This window comes from Ovis canadensis, chromosome 3 (genome assembly GCF_042477335.2).
Source record: "Ovis canadensis isolate MfBH-ARS-UI-01 breed Bighorn chromosome 3, ARS-UI_OviCan_v2, whole genome shotgun sequence".
Lineage (NCBI taxonomy): Eukaryota > Metazoa > Chordata > Mammalia > Artiodactyla > Bovidae > Ovis > Ovis canadensis.
The window spans coordinates 130498218-130523382 of NC_091247.1; the positions used below are offsets into that span (position 1 = coordinate 130498218).

The 25165-nt window shown below is 38.8% G+C and overlaps 1 protein-coding gene across 6 annotated transcripts in view; it reads right to left on the reverse strand.

Annotated features, from left to right (window-relative positions):
* The window catches only part of KITLG (KIT ligand), a 130901-nt gene that overhangs the window by 49300 nt on the left and 56436 nt on the right, over positions 1-25165 (reverse strand). For all 6 annotated transcript variants that reach the window (XM_069584159.1, XM_069584162.1, XM_069584160.1 and 3 more), the window contains exons 3-4: positions 23564-23626; positions 4228-4398 (exon numbers count right to left, since the gene is read on the reverse strand). In XM_069584159.1, coding sequence (XP_069440260.1) covers positions 4228-4398; positions 23564-23626 — 234 coding nt within the window. The remainder of the gene's footprint in view (positions 1-4227; positions 4399-23563; positions 23627-25165) is intronic.

Below are 25165 nucleotides of genomic sequence, written 5' to 3' on the forward strand. Positions count from 1 at the left end.
TCATTACTTCTCATTAAAAATATACACAACACATGCTCCAAATATGCACTAATTAAGAAGTCTAATGATGATAAATACTGGCAAGGACCTGGAGCAGAGGGGGTCTCTTATATACCGGTGGAATGACATAAATTGGCACTTTGATATTAGTAAGGTTGGACATGCGCCCATCCTGTGACCCAGAAATTCCACTCCTAGGTAACTACTTTAAGGAAACTCTTGCAAGATGTACCAGGAGGCATATTAAGAAAGTTCTTGCCAGCAGTGTTTATAAATTCTTACACCAATCAACAGGAGAGTGGTTTAGTAAACACTGGTATATTGAATCAATGAACCATTTATGAACAGTAGAAAAAACAGTCTTTTGGACTCTGTGGGAGAGGGAGAGGGTGGGATGATTTGGGAGAATGGCATTGAAACATGTATAATATCATATAAGAAACGAATCGCCAGTCTAGGTTTGATGCAGGATACAGGATGCTTGGGGCTGGTGCACTGGGATGACCCAGAGGGATGGTAAGGGGAGGCAGGTGGGAGGGGGGTTCAGGATGGGGAACACGTGTACACCCGTGATGGATTCATGTTGATGTATGGCAAAACCAATACAATATTGTAAAGTAATTAGCCTCCAATTAAATAAATTTAAATTAAAAAAAAAGTCACACTGATTTCCTCACTCCTGGACTTTTTTTTTTTTTTAATGTGGACCATTTTTAAAGTTTTTATTGAATTTGTTGCAATATTTTTCCTGTTTTACATTTTTTGACTGAGAGGCATGTGGGGTCTCAGCTCCCTAACCAGGGATTGAACTGGCATGCCCTAGATTGGAAGGTAAAATCTTAACCACTGGACCACCAGGGAAGTCCCTATTGATTTGTTCTAGAAATGTGCATTTTGCTTCTAAGAGCAGAATATAGCCTGAAGATTTCTCAGTATTCTCCACTCTCTGTTTTGTTATTTTGCATAGAGCATCTCTCCCTGGGATACAGTTAGGATAAATGGATGAGGAACTTCAGATTTAGAGGAGACTGATTTGTTAAAAGCATGTCTTGAGTAAGAGGCAGATTTGGGATTAGAACTCAGGCATTGCTTCATTCTCCGTTCATGCAATTAAAAAATCATTCTCTGTGACAGACACTTCTGCGCCAGGTACCGTGTTATAAACCTAAACAAGTAATTAGCCTCCAATTAAAATAAATAAATTTATATTAAAAAAAAAACCTGAACAAGAGAGTCTTTTTCTGCGGAGAGCTCACACTCTTGTTGGGGAGACAATTATAATATGCTGTGAATTTAGAGATATACACCGGATGCTATGTCCTCAGAGAAGTTACATTCTACATCAATGAATTTATTTTTTGTTTTTATTATTTGGCTGCACTGCACAGGAGAAGGCAATGGCACTCCACTCCAGTACTCTTGTCTGGAAAAATCCCATGGACGGAGGAGCCTGGTAGGCTGCAGTCCATGAGGTCGCTAACAGTCGGGCATGACTGAGTGACTTCACTTTCGCTTTTCACTTTCATGCAATGGAGAAGGAAATGGCAGCCCACTCCAGCGTTCCTGCCTGGAGAATCCCAGGGACAAAGGAGCCTGGTGGGCTGCCATGTATGAGGTCGCAGAGTCTGACACACTGAAGCGACTTGGCGGCAGCAGCAGAAGTTGTGGCATTTTAGTCACCTGACCAGGCATTGAACCTGGGCCCTTGGCAGTGAACGCACAGGATCTTAACCATTAACCCACTGGGGAATTACCTCAATGAGTTTATTTTAAGCATTTACAGTCTCCCTATATGCATATATATAATTTCCCTTCCTGATTTGCCAGTAGGGATTTAAGTCCACCCTAATTGGCCTCTGTGCCCTTGTTCACCTCCTCTACAACCATCTTCCACACTCACTTGGCATCTGAGCATATGGAATCACAAATATCCCCATACGTCCCACCCTTTTCGTTCTCTGCACCTCTGCTCCTGTCTTTGCCTGTGGCTCCTTGCTGCTTCATCTTTCTAGGCAACTTGGATTCTCTCTGTAAACTCAGCTGAAGAGTCACCTTTTCTAAGAAGATGTCCCTGATTTTTCATGGCACATTTACTCTCAAAGAGGGGCTTCCCTGGGGGCTCTGATGGTAAAGAATCTGTCTGCAGTGTGGGAGGCCTGAGTTCAATCCCTGGTTCTGGAAGATCCCCTGGAGAAGGGAATGGCTACCCATTCCAGTATTCTGAATCCAGAATTCCATGGTCATAGGAGCCTGGCGGGCTACAGTCCATGGGGTCGTAAAGAGTCAGACACGACTGAGCAACCAGCACTCTCATAGTATATAAAAAAAAAAATTAACTACAGCTTTAATAATCAATGTGGATATCTTATAAACATAATGTGGAGTGAAAGAAGCAAGTCTCGAAAGCATATAAAGAGTATGATTTTCTATAAAATCCCCAAACAAGTCAAAGCTATATTTTAGGAATTCATAAATACATGAAAAGTGAAAGGTGCTCAGTCGTATCTTTGTGACCCCATGGACTATACAGTCCATGGTATTCTCCAGGACAGAATACTGGAGTGGGTAGCCTTTCCCTTCTCAAGGGGATCTTCTCAAACATAGTTATCTATAAATAAAAGCAGGTAATAATAATTAGAGTTAATACCTATGTACCACTTACTATGTACTACTCTAAGTGTTTTATATATGTTAACCTCTGAAACAACTGAGAGATACCCCGTGGTATGAATCTCTTGGGTTCTAGCCAAAGTGCCATGGTTAGTAAATTTATACTTTTTGGTATCTGGAATGCTCTTCTAGATAAATTGCCATTTATTGACCAATTAATTCATCTTTCAGGCCCTAGGGCATATCTTATTTTCTTCATGACACCTTGTCTGGTATACTCTACTTTTTGTGACCTCTCCTTATCATTGCCATTAGCATATCATTCATACTGATATGATAAAAAGGGATGCTAACTCTAAGATGCTAACTCCAAGATACATTCTGATTGGGAAATTAGAAAGTAAAACAGTAGAAATGATGAATTATAGTGATTAGGTGACTGGCATTAAGAGAATTTTAAGATTGGAGAGCACAAATGTGATGGAGGTTGGGTCTTAGAGAGTGACTGGAATTTGAATGGAGACAGAGTATTTGACTATTACTGTAGAGAATCACCGGAGAAGGCAATGGCACTCCACTCCAGTTCTCTTGCCTGGAAAATCCCATGGACGGAGGAGCCTGGAAGGCTGCAGTCCATGGGGTCGCTGAGGGTCGGACACAACTGAGTGACTTCACACTTTTCACTTTCATGCACTGGAGAAGGAAATGGCAATCCACTCCAGTGTTCTTGCCTGGAGAATCCCAGGGACAGGGGAGCCTGGTGGGCTGCCATCTATGGGGTCGCACAGAGTCGGACATGACTGAAGTGACTTAGCATAGAGCATCATGGTTAAAGCCTTTGGTTTGAACTTCAAGAAGGCCTGTAGGTTAAACCTTGGCTTGTGAACTCTATGCCAAAACAGGTGTTCCAAGAGGTCATTTACTAGATAGACATAGTGTTATAAGATTTTAAAAAACTGTTAACATTTTACTTTGCCAAATTTGAATGATAAAAATTCCTTCATAATGATGAATAAAAATTCATCATTAATCATGTAATATCGACTCTTCTTTGTCCCCATTTTATGTGTAAAGAAGGTGAGCAAAACTATTACTGAACAAAGCCAGGATTTGACCTCCAGCATCTCTAATCTCTAGTGGGTACACTGCTTCTTTCATATGCTTTGAACCCAAAGCACTGCCATACCCATACTCTAAAGTGACAACTAATCATCAAATGACCCAAAGACATCAAAATGCACTACTTTGTTGTGATGTTATTACTATAGATAAGAGGTCAAGTGTTCATTATAGGCAATTTTCCATTTAAAGGTAAATGAACATTGGTAACCTCATAGGAAGGCTATGAGAACCTTATCCACAAGATAAAGTCAGGGTTGTTTTTATAAGTGTATTGTGAATACATTTATTTTTATATTAAGTGACAACATTTAATTGTCTTAATATACATTTCAGTTGTGATATAACTACAAACATTTATTTTCTGTGCTCATCTTCAAAATTTAATTACAAATTTATAAATTAAAAATCTCACAAACACATCTCCACCCCTGCCACCACTAATCAGTCATAGGTTACAGAGTTGAGTAATAAAAAGCAGTCCCAATACAAAGTTACCTCAAATGAGTGTTCTTCCATGCACTCCACAAGGTCATCAACTATTTTCACAAGTTTGTCTATGATAGAATAATTGCTCAAGCCTTCAGAAATATTTGAAAACTTGTCCAGAAGATCAGTCAAGCTGACTGACAGTTGTTCCACCATCTCGCTTATCCAACAATGACTAGGCTGTAAGAAATTAAAAGAAAAGACAAAGCACCTGTTTTAAGTACAGTCACTGATTACTGGACAAAAGATTTCCTTATATTAGAACAGGTTCATTCTTAGGTTTTGTTTAAGTCATATCTCACAGCTGTTTCAAAATTTCCAAATGCATAAAGATCAGAAGACATTGTTGATGGTAAAGATTTTGCCCTTCCATGGAGAAGAAATTAAGACAGAGCCCTTGACAAGGTTCAGATACTGCAAAATTTAATTCTATGGAAGCACATTTATTTCTTACTTACTGTATTCTGAAAGGAATTTAACCCAGAGAAATTTTTTTTAAAAGTTATAGTGGGAAAGGTTCCTATGTTCTTCAAGGAACTTCCAGTCTTTTGGGGAACTAGAATATGAATCAGGATCAATAATAGCTTATTTTTCTCAAGATCTTGATAGATTTCAAAGCTTCTACATAGCTGAGTTTCTGTGGGTGTTTAAAAAAAAAAAAAAGCCCTGGCAGAATATGGTCTGGGAGAGAAGCACTTTGGCTTTAGTGGCAGGACCAGCTACATAATTTGGGGGGCTAATAGCAAAATGGAAATGTATTTACTGTTCAAAACGTGTTCAAAAAATGATGAAGCGTTTCATGACGGTGACAGCAGAGCATGAAGCCAAGTGTGGAGCCCCACTCATGAAGCCAGCCCCGTCCACTGGTTAGAAGCCCAAGCCTTGGAATCAAGCAAAACTGGGTTCAATTCTGGCTGAGAGAATCCCAACAAGCTACATAAATTCTCTGAACCTCATTTTGCCCCTCTGTAGAAAGGGAATAATGGAAGTAAGGCACTTTTGAGGCGATGAGGTACATAATTTGAATGTAAGTTTCATGAGGGTAGGATTTTTATAAAATTGTGTTTCCTATGGTGTTCCTGAGACCTAGAATAGTGTCTGGCATATGGGTGTTGTTCAGAAACTGATTGCTTAACTGATATAGAAGTGAAAAACAGAAGTGAGAAAAAATACTACATAACAGGGGTCCCAACATTTTCTAGAAAGGGCTAGATGGCAAATATTTTCAAGCTTTGTAGGCCAAGAGGCAAAAATCAAGAATATTGTGTAGGTCCAGTTATACAAGAGAAAATGAATTTCTACCCATTCTTATTACCATTTAAAAAGTAATGATTATAATTAGATATAATTTCTTTTGCATAATTAATAATTTAGCTTCTTTTGTAACGCAGGTTTAGCAATAAGAAGAATGGAATTTTTATTGGGTCAACATTTTTGTTCACTTAGGGTTAAAAGCATTCTCTTATTATCAAGTAGACTGTAAATGTTCATCTGTAAAAAGACAAACTCAGCTGGCTGTACATGTAATATCAGCAACATACTGGATCTGGTCTATAGAGTGTAGTTTGCCAACCCCTCTTATTCATTTGCAGATAAATAAAGGTTTAGATTATTAGGGAAAACTTCTCAGCATATTAGAATGAATCATAACATTTTTAGAAATTAAATGTGACACCACTTAAAATAATAGGAAATTTACATACTTTGTATATTGTAATATTCTCTTTTCTCTTATAAAGAACTTTGAAGTCTAGGTTCTGATTTATATTTTTAACTGTTAAAATGTTATAATGAAAAAAATAAGATAGATATTAGACAAAGGTAAAATGGTCTTGGCTTATTAAGATCTCACATAATTTTAAATTATTTCTATTGTGATAAAAATACATTATCAGAGAGGGTAACCGATGCCATGTAAAATGAATAAAACCACTATAGTTTATTTTTCTACTTACCAGCAGAATATCTCTGTGGGGGAAAGTCATGTAATTCATGTTTTCTAAATTATACAAGAGAGCCATTTTATATTTATTTCATAGAACAATTTTAATAAATATGACCCAGTCAAAGGGAAACTGGTTTCTCTACAGATAGGTACACTGCAATTTCTGGAAGCATTAAATGCCATTCAAAACTTTTAGGGAGTGTTGGCTCTGGCTTCAGATAAGCAGAATAAACAAACTCCTAGTGGGAATTAGTTCAATTGGCCATTTCACTGGACTCACCAACCAAGCTCTCAAAGACTAAGTGTTTCCAAAATATGCTGAGAATGAACTCTTTGTTTTATAAAATCAGTGCTTATCTTAAGCACATGCAAGTTCATATTTGCATCATTAACAAGTCCCTTTACAAGCTGTCAGTCTTTCTTTGGAGGCTGATTGCTCACACAAGTTTCCCTCCCTTTAGACAGCAATAATTCCCTTTAGATAGTCATCCCTATCAGCAAGGGGCAGATTTCCTAGGATATGGAAAACAGCACATTCTGTAAATACCACTTTAGTAGTATTTATATGGTAGAATAGCCTTCACCAGTTAGTTCATCCCACTGAAATTGTGCAAATTTTTCCATGGCAAGTACAGCTCATGTACTAATCTTTTCAAACTCTGTCCTTGCTCCACTTTATGAATAAGCTTGCCTGTCCTCTCTGATCCTCTGACGTGTAGGAACCAAAATCAAATTCCCCTATTCTGAATTAAGGTACTGTGGTCTTCGTGTTAAATAAACAGGTTGTTTTTTCTTTTTGGTTTTTTGTTTGTTTGTTGCTTTTTTGTGGTTAAAGCAGAAAGGAGCTTGTTTACATGTTTCTTAGTTTTAAATGGGGAACTCTGGGGTGCTCACTGTCACTTCTGTTTATCTCTATCTTCAACTGAACTCTATGTTTACATTCCTCATTCAAGTTCTTATTTAGCTATGACTACTCGCCCCATGGCCACCCACCCTTGTTTTCACATACCTCATCAACAGTCCAAGCAATCAACTTTTCCCAGAAACATTTTCAACCCTAAACCTGTAATTTCTTACTGTTAAATCATGGAAATCCCATGATCGAATCCTAGCCCAATACCTGCCCCTTTAAGGTTATGAAAAATTCATTAATATTTGACATAAACATTGAGACTACACTGCTGAAAAGTATATTTCTAAACACCTTTAACTGTATTTCATTTATTATACATTCTTGCATAATTTTCTTCGAAAGTATATAATCAATTCAAAGCTATTTCTTTTCACTAATCTGTTTAAACAGCTATATTTTAGCTTTTAAAGTTTACTGAATTTAGGAAAGATAAAACTGAGGTAAACAATATTAAATATCAGCCAGTTTTAACTTGTCTGCCTACAAGAAAGAAAACCAGCCTTGACTAGAACACCAAGCAGTTTCGCATTTTCTTTTTAATTAAATCTAGTCAATGATTTGTAGACAGCAAAACACAGTGACCTAAATATTTCATTTGTGAGATGATATGAAGTCTGTTTTTCAACTCTTACAAGATTATTATGATTAGGAAATAGATAATTAAGTGTGCAATTCACAAATTTAAGTTTTTCCTTTACCTTAATAAACAGGCATTATTCATCTTTCAGAGACCATTTTAAACAAATAGTTTTATATTGTACAACTATTAACTCACAATATATATTAGAAGAATAGAAGATATAAATAATGTTCTCTTTCACTAGAAGAATGTGAAAGATCAGTAAAGTTGATAGAGTCAGACAGGACATCAAAGAGGTGATGTAAAGAGTATGTTTCAAATTCCTGAAGTACATATAATGTAATGTTTTATTCACTCATATATACACAAAAAGAAATATAGTTTTTTGCTTTGAAAGGGAAAACTTGTCTGGATTTTCCTTAACTTCATACTCTTAATTTCTTACCTTCTTTTTTGGTAGCCTGTTACATTTTCTGGATCAATTATAACAGCTCTATTTAGGACTATTGGAGCAACATATGCTTTCATTCATATTTGTGTGTGTATGTATAAATGATATATAACATGTGTCATTCTAGAATGCTAACTGAATCGATGACATTGAATCTATGTCCTTGACCTGCTCGCATGCCACCAACACAAAAGATCTGGGTAAAAACTATGAACTTCCTAAGGATTTTAAAAGCACCATAAGCACCAAGTTAATGATAAGATTTAAAAAAAAACAAACTACGATTGAAAGCATTCTAAACATAATTAAGAATATGACTACTTCCAAAAACCAACAATGAAAACTCACACATTCACACAAATATAAATTAGATGATACGTGGATTTCACAGGATGTGTGATATAATATCTCTGCAGATCTAGAACTGGTAAATTTGAGAACATGGCTGAAATAAAAACATCCGAGAGACTTGCTAAATCTGGCCTGCCTTCTTCTCTCCATCCCCTGCTTCATTTAAGAAACTGTGCTGGTTTATTAGCTGAAAACATTTGACACAGGATTCTGCATCAGTCTTAGATGAAGAGTCTCCAAGAGCAGTCCAGAAGCCTTTGGAACTAGAATCTGAAAGTGGAAAAAACACACACTAATGTTTCTTCACGGAGGTACTTGGCAGTACTTTTCCATTTAGTAACTGTTCTTTGAGAGAGATGTGTCTGCTTCGTCAGGAAGCCTCATGGAGGTATGTGCACCGTGAGGAATTCTCCACAAAGGAGCTGGCGTAAAACATCCATTAGAGATTCTGAGGGAGCAAAGCCCTGGCTCATAAACTATGAGGCTTCTGAGGAATATTCACAATGAGTCTTCTACCGCATCTTCTAATCCAACTACTCTAATTACCAGCATTACCGCCCAGTTTGATTGTTTCTGTTCTGCTTTCTTTAATGTGTGTCAACCTTCAATCTTGCCAGAATTAGAAGTATGAATGCCCACAGGCACAAAGCACCCCTTTCTTTCCTCTTGTGCTTCCAGCATTTACCTCCTGGCTGGTCAGTCAAAAAGAATCTAGCACTGTGCCGCTAGAATCACAACGGTTTAGATCTGGAAGAAATGCTAAAGGACCATCTGGTCCCGTCCCACCAATTTCATAAACGGGAAAATCAAGGAAGGTCTTGAGCAGTGAAGTGGTTCACCAAGGTTACACAACAAATTTAAAACAAATGCCAGAAATCAAGACTCCCAAGCACTTGCCTGGTTCTTTTATCAGTAAATACAGTCAAAACACATACAGCTGCAGCACTTTCTTCTGCTGGGCTCTCCATGACTCATGTGGTCCCACTTCCGGACGAGACACACTGGTCCTTAAACTCAGTGAAGAGATTACTTAGGAATTAGAAATGGCTCTGTCTCATTTCAATGAGTCCAGAACTGTATTATAGGAACCAGATTTCTTCCAGTAACTGTTGCAACCAAATAGCAAATGCTAATTGCTATTAGCGGGCTTCCCTGGTGGCTCAGCCGGTAAAGAATCCACCCGCAATGCAGGAGATCAAGGTTGGATCCTTAGGTCAGGAAGATCCCCTGGAGAAGGGAATAGCAACCCACTTTACTATTCTTGCCTGGGAAATCCCATGGGCAAAGGAGCCTGGGTGGGCTACAGACCATGGGCTCACAAGAGTTGGACACAACTTAGCGACTAAACCATCACCACCAATTGACTTTAATGGACTTTCCTTACTCCTTCTGGTTTTTACTCTTAGGACTAGAAAGCAGACACTCCTTGCCAATCTCGAACATTTCATGGGCAGGCAGATTTAAAACATTCCTATAAAAACACTTCGTAAAATATTGTGTGCTCAAGTTACTGCTGTAGAGTCTCCAAAATCTTAAGTCCTTTTTTGAGCTGGGTTTTGTCATGATTTATTTTAGTCCTCTCTCTAAACAATTAATTTGGGTCTTCAGTGTTCACTGCAGACATCTAACTGCATTTTCTCGCTTTAATTAAAGCGAGTAGAAACCTCAATCTGATTAAGATGGCAATCAGTCCAAACACTATAAATACATGTGGTTTCCCCAGGCAGGCCTATAAATGGCCTCTGAGCCAGATACAAAATAGCACCAAGAAGAACATGGGAGATGAGGGCAGCCCTGATGAACTAGGGGCTGAGTCTAGCCCTAACTCTGTTAGCACACTTTGTGATTTTAGGCAAGTCACTTAATCTATTCAGAGCATCACTTTCTCTGTCTCTAAAATATCTCTGTCTAATCTGTGTGAGCCAATAGAGGGACCATTAGCCACCTTCAGCTACTCATCACTCAAAATGTGGCCAGTATGACTGAGGAACTAAAATATTAAGTTTGCTTACCTAATTCAACATGTTGAAAGTTAGAAAATCATTACACAATTTGGTGACTGGAACACTTTTAAGAATCTTCGGAAAAGCTTAGGTATGTGAATCTGTGTTTTCAATTGTCAATTTTATAAAAATCTAAATGAGTAAATATTTCTGATGAAAATTTAGTATTTGAACTGGAGTGTACTGTAGATATGAAATACACAGTGGATTCTGAATAAATATTAAAAATTAAAATATGTTGATAATTTTATACAGTTTACAAGGTACAGTGATAATATTTTGAATATATTAGACTAATAAACTTTATTACAATTTTTCATGTTCCTCTTTTTTTTTCAATGCAGCTACTGGACAATTTAACATTACATATGTGGCTTCTGGGCTTCCCAGGTGGCTCTGTGGTAAAGAATCTGCCTGCCAAGATCTCAGCTGACACGGATTTGATCCTTGGGTCAGGAACATCCCTTAGAGGAAGAAATGGCAATCCACTCCAGTTCATGTTTGGAAAATCCCATGGACAAAGGAGCCTGGTGGGCTATAGTCCATAGGGTCGCAAGAGTCAGACACAACTGAGCAACTTAACAACATGTGGCTTCTATGCTGTTTTTTTCAGGTAGTAACGGTCTAGATGTTCTGAAAGTAACTTAATGTAATCACTTACTTATTAAGATGGGCCCTGTAGTTTGAGTATACAAAGTGAAAGCGAAAGTGAGGTTGCTCAGTCTTGTCTGACTCTTTGCAACCCCATGGACTGTAGCCCGCCAGGCTCCTCTGTCCATGGGATTCTCCAGGCAAGAATACTGGAGTGGGTTGCCATTTCCTTCTCCAGGGGATCTTCCCAACCCAGGGATCAAACCCGGGTCTCCTGCACTGCAGGCAGATGCTTTATCCTCTGAGCCACCAGGGAAAGAGCCACCTAAAAAATAGTTTTTAATGTTACATTTTATTCATTTACCTAACATTTTATACTTATTCCTTTGCAAGAAATATTATATAAGAGCTAGTAGACAAGTACAGTGTCTACCTGACTGACTTCCATTTCTATAGGAAGCATTTCAAATCATAGGGGTGGAGCCTTGGGATCCACAATTACAAACAATGGCCTTGCCCAGCAGCCACAGCTGACTGGACAACGTGGGTCAATTGGGTCTCATCCTGAGACAAATGGGTCAATTGGAAAGTCCCTCCCTGCAAAAGGTAGTAGTGATAAGAACTGATAACTAGTCACCCTCTGAGCAGGGTCAAACTGTAATATATAAGTGTGGGAGCTCTGGGGCAGCTATTATGCCATCAGGTGACTGAAAACACACAAAAATTCTGCACCGGTGTAACAGAATGAAGCAGAGATGCAGAGAAGCAGAAAGGAAAACTTGGAGGCTTTCCAGTCCTGGTTCGAGTCCCTTTATGAGGCCTGGCTGCATCCCTCCCCTTGACTTGAAATGCTATTCTTCAGTATCCTTACAGTAATGGGACTTTTTTTTTTTTTTTTTTTTGGTGAAGCTTGAGTTCATTACTGTTAGCAAGAACCAAAGGAATCTAAACAAATAAGGTAGGCTCCTTCAAGATTTGTAAATCAGACACTTTTTGGCCAGCAGTTAAATGTTTAATGGTAAGTAGCTTTTGAGTTGGAGAAGGGAATGGCATCCCACTCCAATACTCTTGCCTGGAAAATCCCATGGATAAAGGAGCCTGGTGGGCTGTAGTCCATGGGGTCGCTAAGAGTCGGACATGACTAACCAACTTCACTTCCACTTTTCACTTTCATGCATTGGAGAAGAAAATGGCAACCCACTCCAGTGTTCTTGCCTGGAGAATCCCAGGGACAGGGGAGCCTGGTGGGCTGCTGTCTCTGGGGTTGCACAGAGTCAGATATGACTGAAGCAACTTAGCAGCAGCAGTAGCTTTTGCGTAGCTACTACCTGCTCAAATGGTAAGGAAATACAACAGGGTAAAAGGGTTGATGCCTAATCTTTAGATAAATACAGTAAAAAGAGAAAATATAACAACAAAATAATCGTAAGGACATAGAACAATTATTGCATGTACACTATATCTTGGGTTTTTCACATCTTAATCATTTCTCACAACAATACTATGAGACAGATCCATAACACATACAATTTTAAATAGCTTTGTTAGCAATATATGATCAATTACCCAAAATGATTAGTTTTAAGACAAATTCTATAGAAATTCAGAGATAATAAAGTAACAGATAAGGTCCACAGAACAGATACCACATCAGTATTGCTCATCACTTTGTCCCACACAAGCACAGATTAGGGGTGCTGTCAGTTTTTACTGGCCAATGATACAGGGAAGAGAGTGTGGTCTGGGACAGTAGGAAATGGTCTTATGAGAAACAGGGATCTTAAGCTGACCTTGGAGATGATGACCTCTAAGATGCATTCAGTCCCAGGATACTGCATAATTCTGTGGATAGAATTTGGATGAGTGGGTGGGAGAGGAAAGAATATTCCTAGCAAAGGGAAGCTATATCATGCAGTCTTGGAATTGAGAATAGAAGAGAATGGCAACCCACTCCAGTATGCTTACCTGGAGAATTCCATGGACAGAGGAGCCTGGCGGGCTAATAGGGTTACAAACAGTCGGACAAGAATGAGCAACTAACACTTTCACTTCAAGGTGATTCTAGGAGGGTGGGACTCACCTGACTGGGTGACGAATTTGTGTTGTAAAATAATGGGCATTAAGGTGAGGTGGTTGGCATGGGGCAAGAAGGTTATTATGGAAGCTTATGAACATCAGACTCAGGAATCTGGCTTTCAGCCTTCAATCACTGAGAACAATGAGAAAGTTCTTGATTAAGGAAATGACTCAATTTAAAGTAGTAGCATAACAGAAGGCTTATGGAAATCATGATTCCTCAAAATAGAATGATATTGCTTTTAGACCTAAACCTTTTTACGAAATGCATACATATCTAAAAGAAGATGGGTAAAACACTGAGGTGCAAATACTTTGTGATAAGTTACAGTCATTCACCACATCATCATAATCTTACATATTCTATTCAATTGGTACCTCAGGGAAATTACAGGGGATTACCTTTGAGACAACTTCCCTCCTTCCTTCCATCTTCACTCTCAGCACATAAGTGCTTTTCATACATTGAGTACAAAAGAAGCAGGGCAAATGCTAACAGAATTTTGCCAAGGGGACACACTGGTCATAGCAAACACCCTCTTCCAATAACACAAGAGATGACTCTACATGTAGACAATTGCCAGATGATCGATACTGAAATCAGATGGATTATGTTCTTTGCAGCTGAAGATGGAGAAGCTCTATATAGTCAGCAAAAATAAGGCCTAGAGCTGACTATGGCTCAGATCATGAGCTCCTTATTGTAAAATCCAGGCTTAAATTGAAGAAAGGGAAAACCACTAGGTCATTCAGGAATGATCTAAATCAAATCCCTTATCATGTGCAGAGAAAGTGACAAATAGATTCATGGGATTAGATCTGATAGACAGAGTGCCTGAAGAACTATGGATGGAGGTTCCTAACACTGTGCAGGAGATGGTGACCAAAACCATCCCCAAGAAAAAGAAATGCAAGAAGGCAAAATGACTGAGGAAGCCTTACAAATAGCTGAGAAAAGAAGTGAAAGGCAAAGGAGAAAGGGAAAGACATACCCAACTGAATGCAGAGTTCCAGAGAATAGTGAGGAGATACAAGAAAGCCTTCTTAAGTTGAACAATGCAAAAAGAAATAGAGGAAAACAACAGAACAGGGAAAACTAGAAATCTCTTCAAGAAAGTTGGAGATATCAAGGGAACATTTCATGCAAAGACGGGCAAAATAAAGGACAGAAATGTTAAGGACCTAAAAGAAGCAGAAGAAATTAAGACAAGGTGGCAAGAATACACAGAAGAATTATACAAAAAGATCTTAATGAACCAGATAACTATGATGGTGTGGTCACTCACCTAGAGCCAGATATCCTGGAGTGCAAAGTCAAGTGGGTCTTAGGAAGCATTACTATGAACAAAGCTAGTGGAGGTGATGGAATTCTAGCTGAGCTATTTCAAATCCTAAAAGATGATGCTACAAATCTGGAACATTCAGCAGTGGCCACAGGGCTAGAAAAGGTCAATTTTCATTCCAATGCCAAAGAATGTTCATACAATTGTGCTCATTTCACATGCTAGCAAGATTATGCTTAAAATCCTTCAGGCTAGGCTTCAGCAGTATGTGAACTAAGAACTTCCAGGTGTACAAGCTGGATTTAGAAAAGGTAGAGGGGCCAGATAGTAAATTGCCAACATCTACTTGGAACATAGAAAAAGCAAGGGAATTTAAAAAAAAAATCTGATTCACTGACTGCGCTAAAGCCTTTGACTCTGTGGATCACAAAAAACTGTGGAAAATTCTTCAAGAGATGGGAATACCAGACCACCTTACCTGCCTCCTGAGAAACCTGAACGCAGCTCAAGAAACAACAGTTAGAACCAAACATGGAACAAAGGACTGGTTCAAAATTGGGAAAGAAGTATGTCAACACTATGTAATGTCACCCTGCTTATTTAACTTATATGCAGATGTGAAATGCAGGGCAGGATGACTCAAAAGTTGGAATCCAGATTGCCAGGAGAAATATCAACAACCTCAGATATGCAGATGATACCAGTCTAACGGTGGAAAGCTAAGAGGAACTAAAGAGCCTCTGATGAAGGTGAAAGAGGAGAGTGAAAATGATTACTTAAAACTCAACATTCAAAAAACTAAGATCATGGTGTCTGGTTCCATCACTTCATGGCAAATAGATGGGGAAATAGTGGAAACAGTAGCAGATTTTGTTTTCTTGAGTGCCGAAATCACTGCAGATGGTGACTGCAGCCACAAAATTAAAAGACGCTTGCTCCTTGGAAGAGAAGTTATGACAAACCTAGACAGCATATGAAAAAGCAGAGATATCACTTTGCCAACAAAGTTCTGTAGAGTCAAAGCTATGGTTTTTCCAGTGGTCATGTAAGGCTGTGAGAGTTGAACCATAAACAAGGCTGAGCACTGAAGAAATGATGCTTTCAAACTGTGGTGCTGGAGAAGATTCTTAAGAGTCCCATGGGGTAGCAAGGAGATCAAATCAGTCAACCATAAAGGAAATCAACCCTGAATATTCATTGGAAGGACTGATGCTGAAGCTCCAATATTTTGGCCATGTGATGCTAAAAGCCCACTCATTAGAAAAGACCCTGATGCTGGGAAGGATTGAGGACATGAGGAGAAGGGGACAACAGAGGACTAGATGGTTGGATAGCATCACTGACTCAAAGGAAATGAGTCTGAGCAAACTCCAGGAGATAGTGACAGACAGGGAAGCCTGGTGTGCTGCAGTCCATGCAGTTGCAGAGTCAGACACCATTGAGCAACTGAACAACAATAGTCATACACTGGACTGTGAGGATGGACGAGCAAAATATACAACTCCTGCCCTCAGGGAGTTTATAGGTAAATAGAAGATTACAACTAAATACTTGCACAAATAAACAAAAGCACTACCATTCTGAGGAGTACTATTAGAAGTTTCTAATATGAGGGTATGGCTTCCTCAAGGAGAGTAAAGGCTTCCTTAAAGAAGTGAAATTGAAAATGAATTTGTCAGACAAACAACAAGTGCTAGAGAGGGTGCAGAGTGAAGGAAAGTCTCCTATACTGTTGGTGGGAATGTAAATTGGTGCAGCCTCTGCAGAAAACAGTATGGAGGTTCCTCAGAACACTAAAAATCGAGCTACCGTATGATCTTTAGCAATCCCACTCCTGGGCATATACCTGGGCAAAACTACAATTCAAAAAGATACATGCACCCCTATGTTCATAGCAGCACTATTTACAATAGCCCAAACAGGGAAACAACCTAAATCTCCATCAATGGCTAAAGAAGATGTGGTACATAAACACAACGGAATACCACTAAGTCATAAAAAAGAGCAAAATAGTGCCGTTTGCAGCTACATGGATGGAACTTCACACCAAGTGAAGTAAGTCAGAAAGAGAAAGGCAAGTATCATGACATCACTTATATATGGAATCTAAAATACAGCACAAGTGAACCTGTCTACGAAACAGAAACAGACTCACAGGCCTAGTGATCAGACTTGTGGTTGCCAGGAAATGGGGAGGGAATATGGGGTTGGTAGATGCAAATTATTACATTTAGAATGGATAAACAATGAGGTCCTATTGTATAGCACAGAGAACTATATCCAGTATTCTCGATTAGCCATAATGGAAAAACATATTGAAGAATGTGTGTATATATATATATATATATAAAAAACTGAGTCATTTTGCTATATAGCAAAGACTGACACAACATTTATAAATCAACTACCGTTGTTCAGTCGCTAAGTCGTGTTCTACCCTTTGCGACCCCATGGACTGCAGCACACCAGGCTTCCCTGTCCTCTATCTCCTGGAAATAGTCAACTATGCTTCAATTTAAAAAAAAATTTTTTTTAAGAAAAATCATAGAAGAAATAAAAAAGAAAATGAAAGAGGAGTTATCTAAAGAAAAGGATTGACCAGCACACTAGGTTCAGAGAAAGACTTGCAGGAAAGGAACAGGGGCAGCAGGGAACATGTGAGGCTGCAGGATTGAAGAAGAATCTGGAAAGGTGCCAGATCACCAGAGTCTTGGAGGCCATGTTTAAGGAGCTTCTTTTCCTAAAAGCAACCATTTGAAGTATATGAAGAAGAGGGATAAAATGACCAGGTGTATTTGTTTTGAAGAACCACTGTCTTTTAAAGAAGAGTTGAAAAATCAAGTAATAAGTCCCTTGATTGGTGAGGGATTTGTGAGAAGACCCAGAGGGGCAGACCAGCAAAAAAAGGTATGAATAGTTGAGAAAGTGAAATCGTCCAGAAGGGAGGAAGGGTGCTGCAAAGGGGAGATGGCTGGGATCCATATTTTTAGAATAACATTATGTATTGCCAATGACTTCTTTGCTTAACCTTGACTTAAAAAAAAAATAAAAACTGACATGACAGTAAAGACTGCTTCATGTAAAAATCAATCTACAAGAGAAACTTTGATGAAGAAATATATATGGTCTTCAGGTATCTTCCCAAAGACTGCTGCTTAGTAATCTTTGAGTAAATACAGATGAATAGTGGGACACCTGAACCAGGAGATTAAAACAAGCAGCACCATGGGAAGAAGATGGACACTGTGCCTCTGGGAGTGATAACCACAGGACACATCATGCCTTAATGTAGCATCACACCTTGGGATGCGTATTCTGACAAGATGGTTGGATGGTGTCACTGACTCAATGGACATGGATTTGAGCAAGCTCCGAGAGATGGTAAAAAACAGGGAGGCCTGGCATGCTGCAGTCCGTGGAGTTGCATAGAGTCAGACAGGACTGAGTGACTGACCAACAATAACAGGCTGAAATCAAAGTGACCACAGATTACATGGTGTTTCCTCTAGAGGCTCTACAGAAGAATCCCCTTCCCTGTCTTTTCTAGCTTTCGGGGATCGCTCACATTCCTTGGCTTGTGGCCCCTTCATCTTCCAAGCCAGTGGTGTAACACCTTCTCTCTGGTTCCTAAACTCCCTCTCATAAGGATTTATGTTATTAGATTGGGTCCACCTGGATATTCCCAGGATACCCTATCCATCCTCAGATCCTTAATTAAACCTGCAAAGACTCTTTGCCATGAAAGGTAATATAGTCACAGCATGAGACATCTTTGGGGGACTATTATTCTGCCGATCATACATAGTATCAAAATGCAAATCATGATAACAGATTAGATCTTGTACCAGAAGAAAAACGTGCCGGAAAAATTTGGTAGCATTGAAATACAGCCAACAGATTGAAGTATTTTAGTTACTGCTAAATTTATTCAAGTGGACAACTGTGGTTATGTAAGAGAAAATACTTAGGAAACACACACTTAAGTATTTAGGGGTAAACAGTCATTTTGTATACAACTTACTCAAGGGGTTTAGATATGTGCATACAGAAAGCAAGAATTTATAAAGCAAATGAAGCAAAGTGTTAAAAACAATTGAATCTGTATTAAAAGGTATATGGGTGAATATTCTTATAACCTATAAATTCGAAAGTATTTCAACTAAAAAGTTAGATAAAAAGTGGTTAAGTACGTAATTTAACTAAAAGCAGATTAACTTTATTATGCCAATACCACAAGCAACTCATAGTTTATATCATTTTAGAGAGGTCAGAATGACTGCAGATTCAGCAACTCTATTTCTGTTCTTTCTACATGACTAGTAAATGAAAAGGATAAGAAACATTTAGGATTTTTAGGCTAAGAATTTAAAGGAAATCCTAAGTCTGACAATATTATAGTTTCAAAGAGTTTAAACTAAAATTGGTAATTATCGTTAGATTTAAATACCAACCAGTGGATCATACCCGGCTATTTGTGAGAGACAATCTGCTGGGTAATTTTCTAAAAAGGCACTTAGAAAAGTAATCTCCCCTTTTCAGGAGTATTTAGTTGATTTTTAAAACAAAACAAAACAAAAAGTATTCTATTCTAGAGCTTTCTTCTGCCCAGTGCCTCCAGCAGAATTTTATTGGTTTGGCCCCAGAGAATATTTCTGCTACCCATTCTGGCTCCCACTCCACCCTGTATTGTTTAAAGACAAAAGATAAGGCTGCCTGGACTCCAACCACTGACAAATAAGCCTGAGCCTCTCCACTGGGAAACTCCTCTGGTCTTAGAAGAAACTAACATTTTTAAATGAAGGTAAAACAAAGCATACGAACCCCTGTGTTCGGGTTTGTTTTTCTTGCCAACTGCGGTAGCCAAGAACAGAGTTCCTCCAATTGTGCCAGGACGGTGTGCCAAGACCAAATAATAGTGGACTTTTCTCAATTACAGAAACAAGGCGGAAAAAATAGGTGGCAATGAATCCGTTTAATTTTTATAAGTTTAGCTGTTGTTAGCACCAGCCAATACTGAAATTTATGATTCAGCACAATCTATGATTACACCAGCACAGAAGAATCTATTTTGCTATTTTCAGTTTAACACATTGTTTTTCAAAGAGTTGCATGATTTCTTTAAATGAATTTGGCAATCCCAGCCTAAGTGTTTCTATAGTCAGGAACAGGGTATGTCTTTATTACTTAGATGCTTCACTGAGAACTCTTTGCCTTGCTATTAATAGATTACCACACGAAGGGTTAAGAGTCAGATGACCTAGGATTTCTTTTTAAGACTATCACTTTCTAATTGTTTAACCTTGGTCAAAATGCTTCTGGTTTACAAAGCTCAGGGTGTCATTTGTATAATAAGAATCACAGTAGCCATCCTGCTTGCATATTTTTCTAACCATCCAGGGAGATAAAAATGTGAAGTCATTTTTCAAATAGAAAAGCATTATAAAAAGGCCAGCTAACCCAACCTCGTAATTACTAGTTTTTGAACGTAAGGTTAGTTGATGGATGGATGTTTGTTTCTTAAAGTGTCTCATAAAGTGCTCGCTCCATCAGTTCAGTTCAGTCACTCAGTCGTGTCCGACTCTTTGCGACCCCGTGAATCGCAGCACGCCAGGCCTCCCTGTCCATCACCAACTACCGGAGTTCACTCAAATTCACGTCCATCAAGTCAGTGATGCCATCCAGCCATCTCATCCTCTGTCGTCCCCTTCTCCTCCTGCCCCCAATCCCTCCCAGCATCAGAGTCTTTTCTAATGAGTCAATTCTTCACATGAGGTGGCCAAAGTACTGGAGTTTCAGCTTTAGCATCATCCCTTCCAAAGAAATCCCAGGGCTGATCTCCTTCAGAATGGACTGGTTGGATCTCCTTGCAGTCCAAGGGACTCTCAAGAGTCTTCTCCAACACCACAGTTCAAAAGCATCAATTCTTTGGCACTCAGCTTTCTTCACAGTCCAAATCTCACATCCATACATGACCACAGGAAAAACCATAGCCTTGACTAGACAGACCTTTGTTGGCGAAGTAATGTCTCTGCTTTTGAATATGCTATCTAGGTTGGTCATAACTTTCCTTCCAAGGAGAAAGCATCTTTTAATTTCATGGCTGCAATCACTATCGGCAGTGATTCTGGAGCCCCCAAAAATAAAGTCTGGCACTGTTTCCACTGTTTCCCCATCTATTTTCCATGAGGTGATGCGACCAGATGCCATGATCTTTATTTTCTGAATGTTGCTAGTTTTCCCTAAACAAATACTTGCTGAGTGAGCAGATGATTAGATTAATTAAGGTTCAGGCTGCTATAAAATTTACATTACTATTAGGACAGACACTGACCTAGGCTTGCTAGGTCAACAAAGAGGTACATGGTTCAACAACAAGGTACATGTTCTAAGGAGTTCTAAGGAATTTAGTAGATAGTAAAGATTTTAGCAAGGACTAATGAAAAGAAATATGCCTTTCAAGAGAATGCTCTTGAAATGACAACCGTACAAAGTTTGGAAGACATTTTAAGCACAAGCACTTAGTGATGTGCTTATTTAACTTATACGCAGAGCACGTCATGTGAATTGCCAGTCTGGATGAGTTACAAGCTGGAATCAAGACTGCCAGGAGCAATGCCAACAACCTCAGATATGTGGATGATACCACTCTAATGGCAGAAAGCGAACAGGAACTAAAGAGCCTCTTGATGAGGGTGAAAGAGGAGAGTGAAAAAGCTGGCTTAAAACTCAATATTTAAAAAAAAAAAAAAAACTAAGATAATGGCATCAGCCCCATCACTTCATGGCAAATAGAAAGGGAAGAGGTGGAAGCAGTGACAGATTTCCTCTTCTTGGGCTCTAAAAGCACTGTGGATGGTGTCTGCAGTCATGAAATTAGAAGACGATTGCTTCTTAGAAAGCCATGACAAACCTCGACAGAGTGTTAAAAAGCAAAGACATCACTTTGCTGACAAAGGTCCATATAGTGAAGTCTAGGGCTTCCCTGGTAGCTCAGCTGGTAAAGAATCCACCTGCAATGAAGGAGACCCTGGTTTGATTCCTGGGTTGGGAAGATCTCCTCGAGAAGGGAACAGCTACCCACTCCAGTATTCTGGCCTGGTAAATTCCACGGACAGAGGAGCCTGGCAGGCTACAGTCCCTGGAGTTGCAAAGAGTCAGACAAACCACGAGATTTTCATTTTCACATGGTCTTTCCAATAGTCACATACAGATGTGAGAGCTGGATAATGAAGAAGAGTGCTGAAGAATTGATGCTTTTGACTGTGGTGCTGAAGAAGACTCTTTAGAGTCCCTTGGACTGCAAGGAGATCAAACCAGTCAATCTTAAAAGAAATCAACTCTGAATACTCTTTGGAAGGACTGATGTCGAAGTTCCAATACTTTGGCCACTTGATGGTAGAGCTGACTCATTAGAAAAGACACTGATGCTAGGAAAGATTGAAGGCAGAAGGAGAAGAGGGTGACCGAGGATGAGATGGTTGGATGGCATCACCAATTCAATGGTGAACTTGGGCAAACTCTGGGAGGTGGTGAGGGACAGGAAGCCTGGTGTGCTACAGTCCATGGGCTTGCAAAGAATTGGACACGATTTGGCAACTGAACAACAACAATTTAGTGACATGCTTATTAACACACTTGAACAGGTAATAATTTTGATGGATGTGTCCACAGAAAAGACTCAAAGTCAACTTGCAAGAGGTCAATGTGTAGTAAGTATTTTGGGTGTTGTAGAAAGATGTCAATTTGCAGAGCAGAGAGTAACCCAAGTGGTTTTAAATTAATTCAAAGGAACACAATACAGTAAAGTGAATCAACATGGAACATATTATGTGTCAAAAGCATTTTGCAAAATATCAGCAAGTTGTAAAGTCATATATGCATTATAATGGTATCAACATAAAATATGAAAATATGCAAAACATGGTATTATATATATATGGATGTAGAGTTTGCTATCAAAATATAAGAAAGAGTAGGGCTACTGTGGGGTTACACTCAACACAACTCCGAGGGGATGGTACCCTCATGTCAAGCCCTGAAAACATGCATTGGAATGAGAAACTCCAGCTCAGAATACTTATTCCTAAGAGATAAGCTCTCCCTAAGAGAAAAAATAGTATTTAAGGGTATAGGAGAGAGGTATATACAGGGCTTTAATTTATCATGATTCACTATTAAAAAGTACATTTGAAACCTATTTCCAGGGCAAGAATAGAGAGGGAGAGGCAGAGACTGGACTTGCAGACATGAGGGGAAAGAGGGATGGGGGAAAGGGTAGGATGAATTGGGAGATTAGGATTGACATATATACACTACCATATGTAAAACAGATAGCTGGTGGGAACCTGCTATTTATATATAAAAGCACAAGAAGCTCAGCTTGGTGCTCTGTGATGACCTAGATGGGTGGGGTGGAGGTAGGTGGGAGAGAAATCCAAAGAGAGAAGGGATATATGTATACGCATGGCTGATTCACTTCATTGCACAGCAGAAACAACATTGCAAAGCAATTATACTCCAATTAAAAAATACAGTTGAAACAAATATTGCAAAATGGTAACATCTGACATTATGTGACGGGTCCACAGTCATTACATTAGTCCCTATATGTGAAATATTTCTTCATGACTTAATACTAACACTACGTAATTAGAAAATCAATGAAAATTCTTGGTTACAGTCATAAAAGCGTACCTACAATCATGGCTACATTTTTACTGCAAATTTCAAAGAATCAATCACACTGCAAATAAGTTCAGAGATAAAACATTTTGTGTTCTCAAATTAAATAGGAGACTTATATAGGACCTTTTCAGGTATGAAAGTAATTTACATAATTTTACACGTGAGCCTTTGCTTGGAGGAAGGCTGAAAGAAAAAGAGAAGTCAGTGGCTAGCTATAAAGAAGGTGATCTTCCATGCTTTGGGAGTATAGGGGGGAGACACATGCTGAAATGTTCAAACCAAACCAAAATTTAGCAGTTGCCTGAGGAAAAAATATAAATATACAAGTCAAATTCCAAAGATACCTTCTTCAAATTCTGACAATTAGCAAACTCTTAAATGGCAGATAGTTTCCTATCTCAATATGAATGACCCCGTTTCTTTTGTCAGCTACCACAATGAAACCCAGAAATGTACAGTTTACATACCAAAACGTCCATCCCGGGGACATATTTGAGGGTTATCATATAGTCTTTTGGAAGATTTGCCACCTACAGAGACCAAAAGAGAAAAAAAAATCTGTAAGAAAATCCATACACATCAGTTAATCATATTGTTTTTAGTGGTTTAGAGAAAAACACCTGCAAACCTAGTTTGCTTTTAAATTACCACTGATTTTCAACATTTACATACATAGTGATTTTTCATTCTTGATTTCCCTTTGCAATCAAAAGCACTCTCCAGAAATGAAGTAATAATACAAATCTTTTTTCACTCCAAATTCAGTTATGGGTGGCTAACTATAATCTACTGAGTTTGGAAACATGATTTGAATTTCAGCTTCCATCTGTGGTCTTGGAATTTCCCTTCAGGACTATTTTCCTATTTATTCCTCCGAAGGATCAGTAACACGGTGTATTTTTCTCGTAAGTGGTCCTCCAAATGATGCATCAATGGCACCAGGGAACCTGTTAGAAATGCAAAGCCTCGGACCACGCCAGACCTACTGAATCGTACTAAACAAGTCCTCCAGGTGATTCTGATGTGTGCTCAAGTTAGAGAACTACTGTTCTATGTTAATCCTAGAAAAAAAAGTGTGAAGTTTCAAAAGAACAATGATACTTATAAGCTGCACGTGCTTTATCAGTTAATTAATTTAGAAAGATTCAGTTTTGTGATATAACGTAACCTACTTGCCTGGGACTGAACGTTTGAGATGCCTCAAATGTTTAACTAGCTTCTCTTAAAGACTTTCAAAAAATATCTAACCCATTTCCATCAGTCATTGTGGCATAAGTTGAACAAGCACCTGATTTAGAACCAGGGAATTTAGAAAAAATCTAAACTCGACTTTGGTTTCTCTCATCTGTAAAGTGGAGATAAAAGTATCCATGTCCTATATACACTGCCATGTATAAAATAGCTAGCTAGTGGGAAACTTCTGTATAACAGGGAGCTCAATTTGGTGCTCTGCGATGACCTATCACAGAGTGGGGATGGGGGTGAGACTGGGCAGGGGGAATATAAGCACATATATGGCTGATTCACACTTTTGTAAGGCAGAAACCAGCACAACATCGTAAAGCAGTTGTCCTCCAATTAAAAAAAGAAAAAGAAAAAGTACCTGTCTCTAAGAGTCAATTTAAGAATTTAGATGAGTGTGCCAAGCATCATAAACAATCCATATTCTTTACTGAGAGCTATACTGGAAACTGACTTCCAAGGCACAAGATCTAGTAAGTTACAGAGGTTTCGGTTCACTTGTCTCCTTTTCTACATATCACCAGCTCTGACATCTCACCCTTCTAGCACAGTTAAAATTTCCTTCTGTAGAATATGGCCCATTTATTCTATGTACAAATTGACTTAGCCCGCTGGGTCTTAAAACAATAGACAATGTAAAAAAAGTGGTTTTGCTCTATTACATCTTCAGTGGGTCTACCTGCTCTGGCAAACTCATTTTCCGCTTTACCCTATTTCTAAAATCATCACTATTCTCCATCGTGAGCTAGAACCTGGTACATATTTTCAGACTAGTTCATCTCTGACAAGACTCCCAGAACACAGCCCTTATGTTTCGTCTTGGCTTT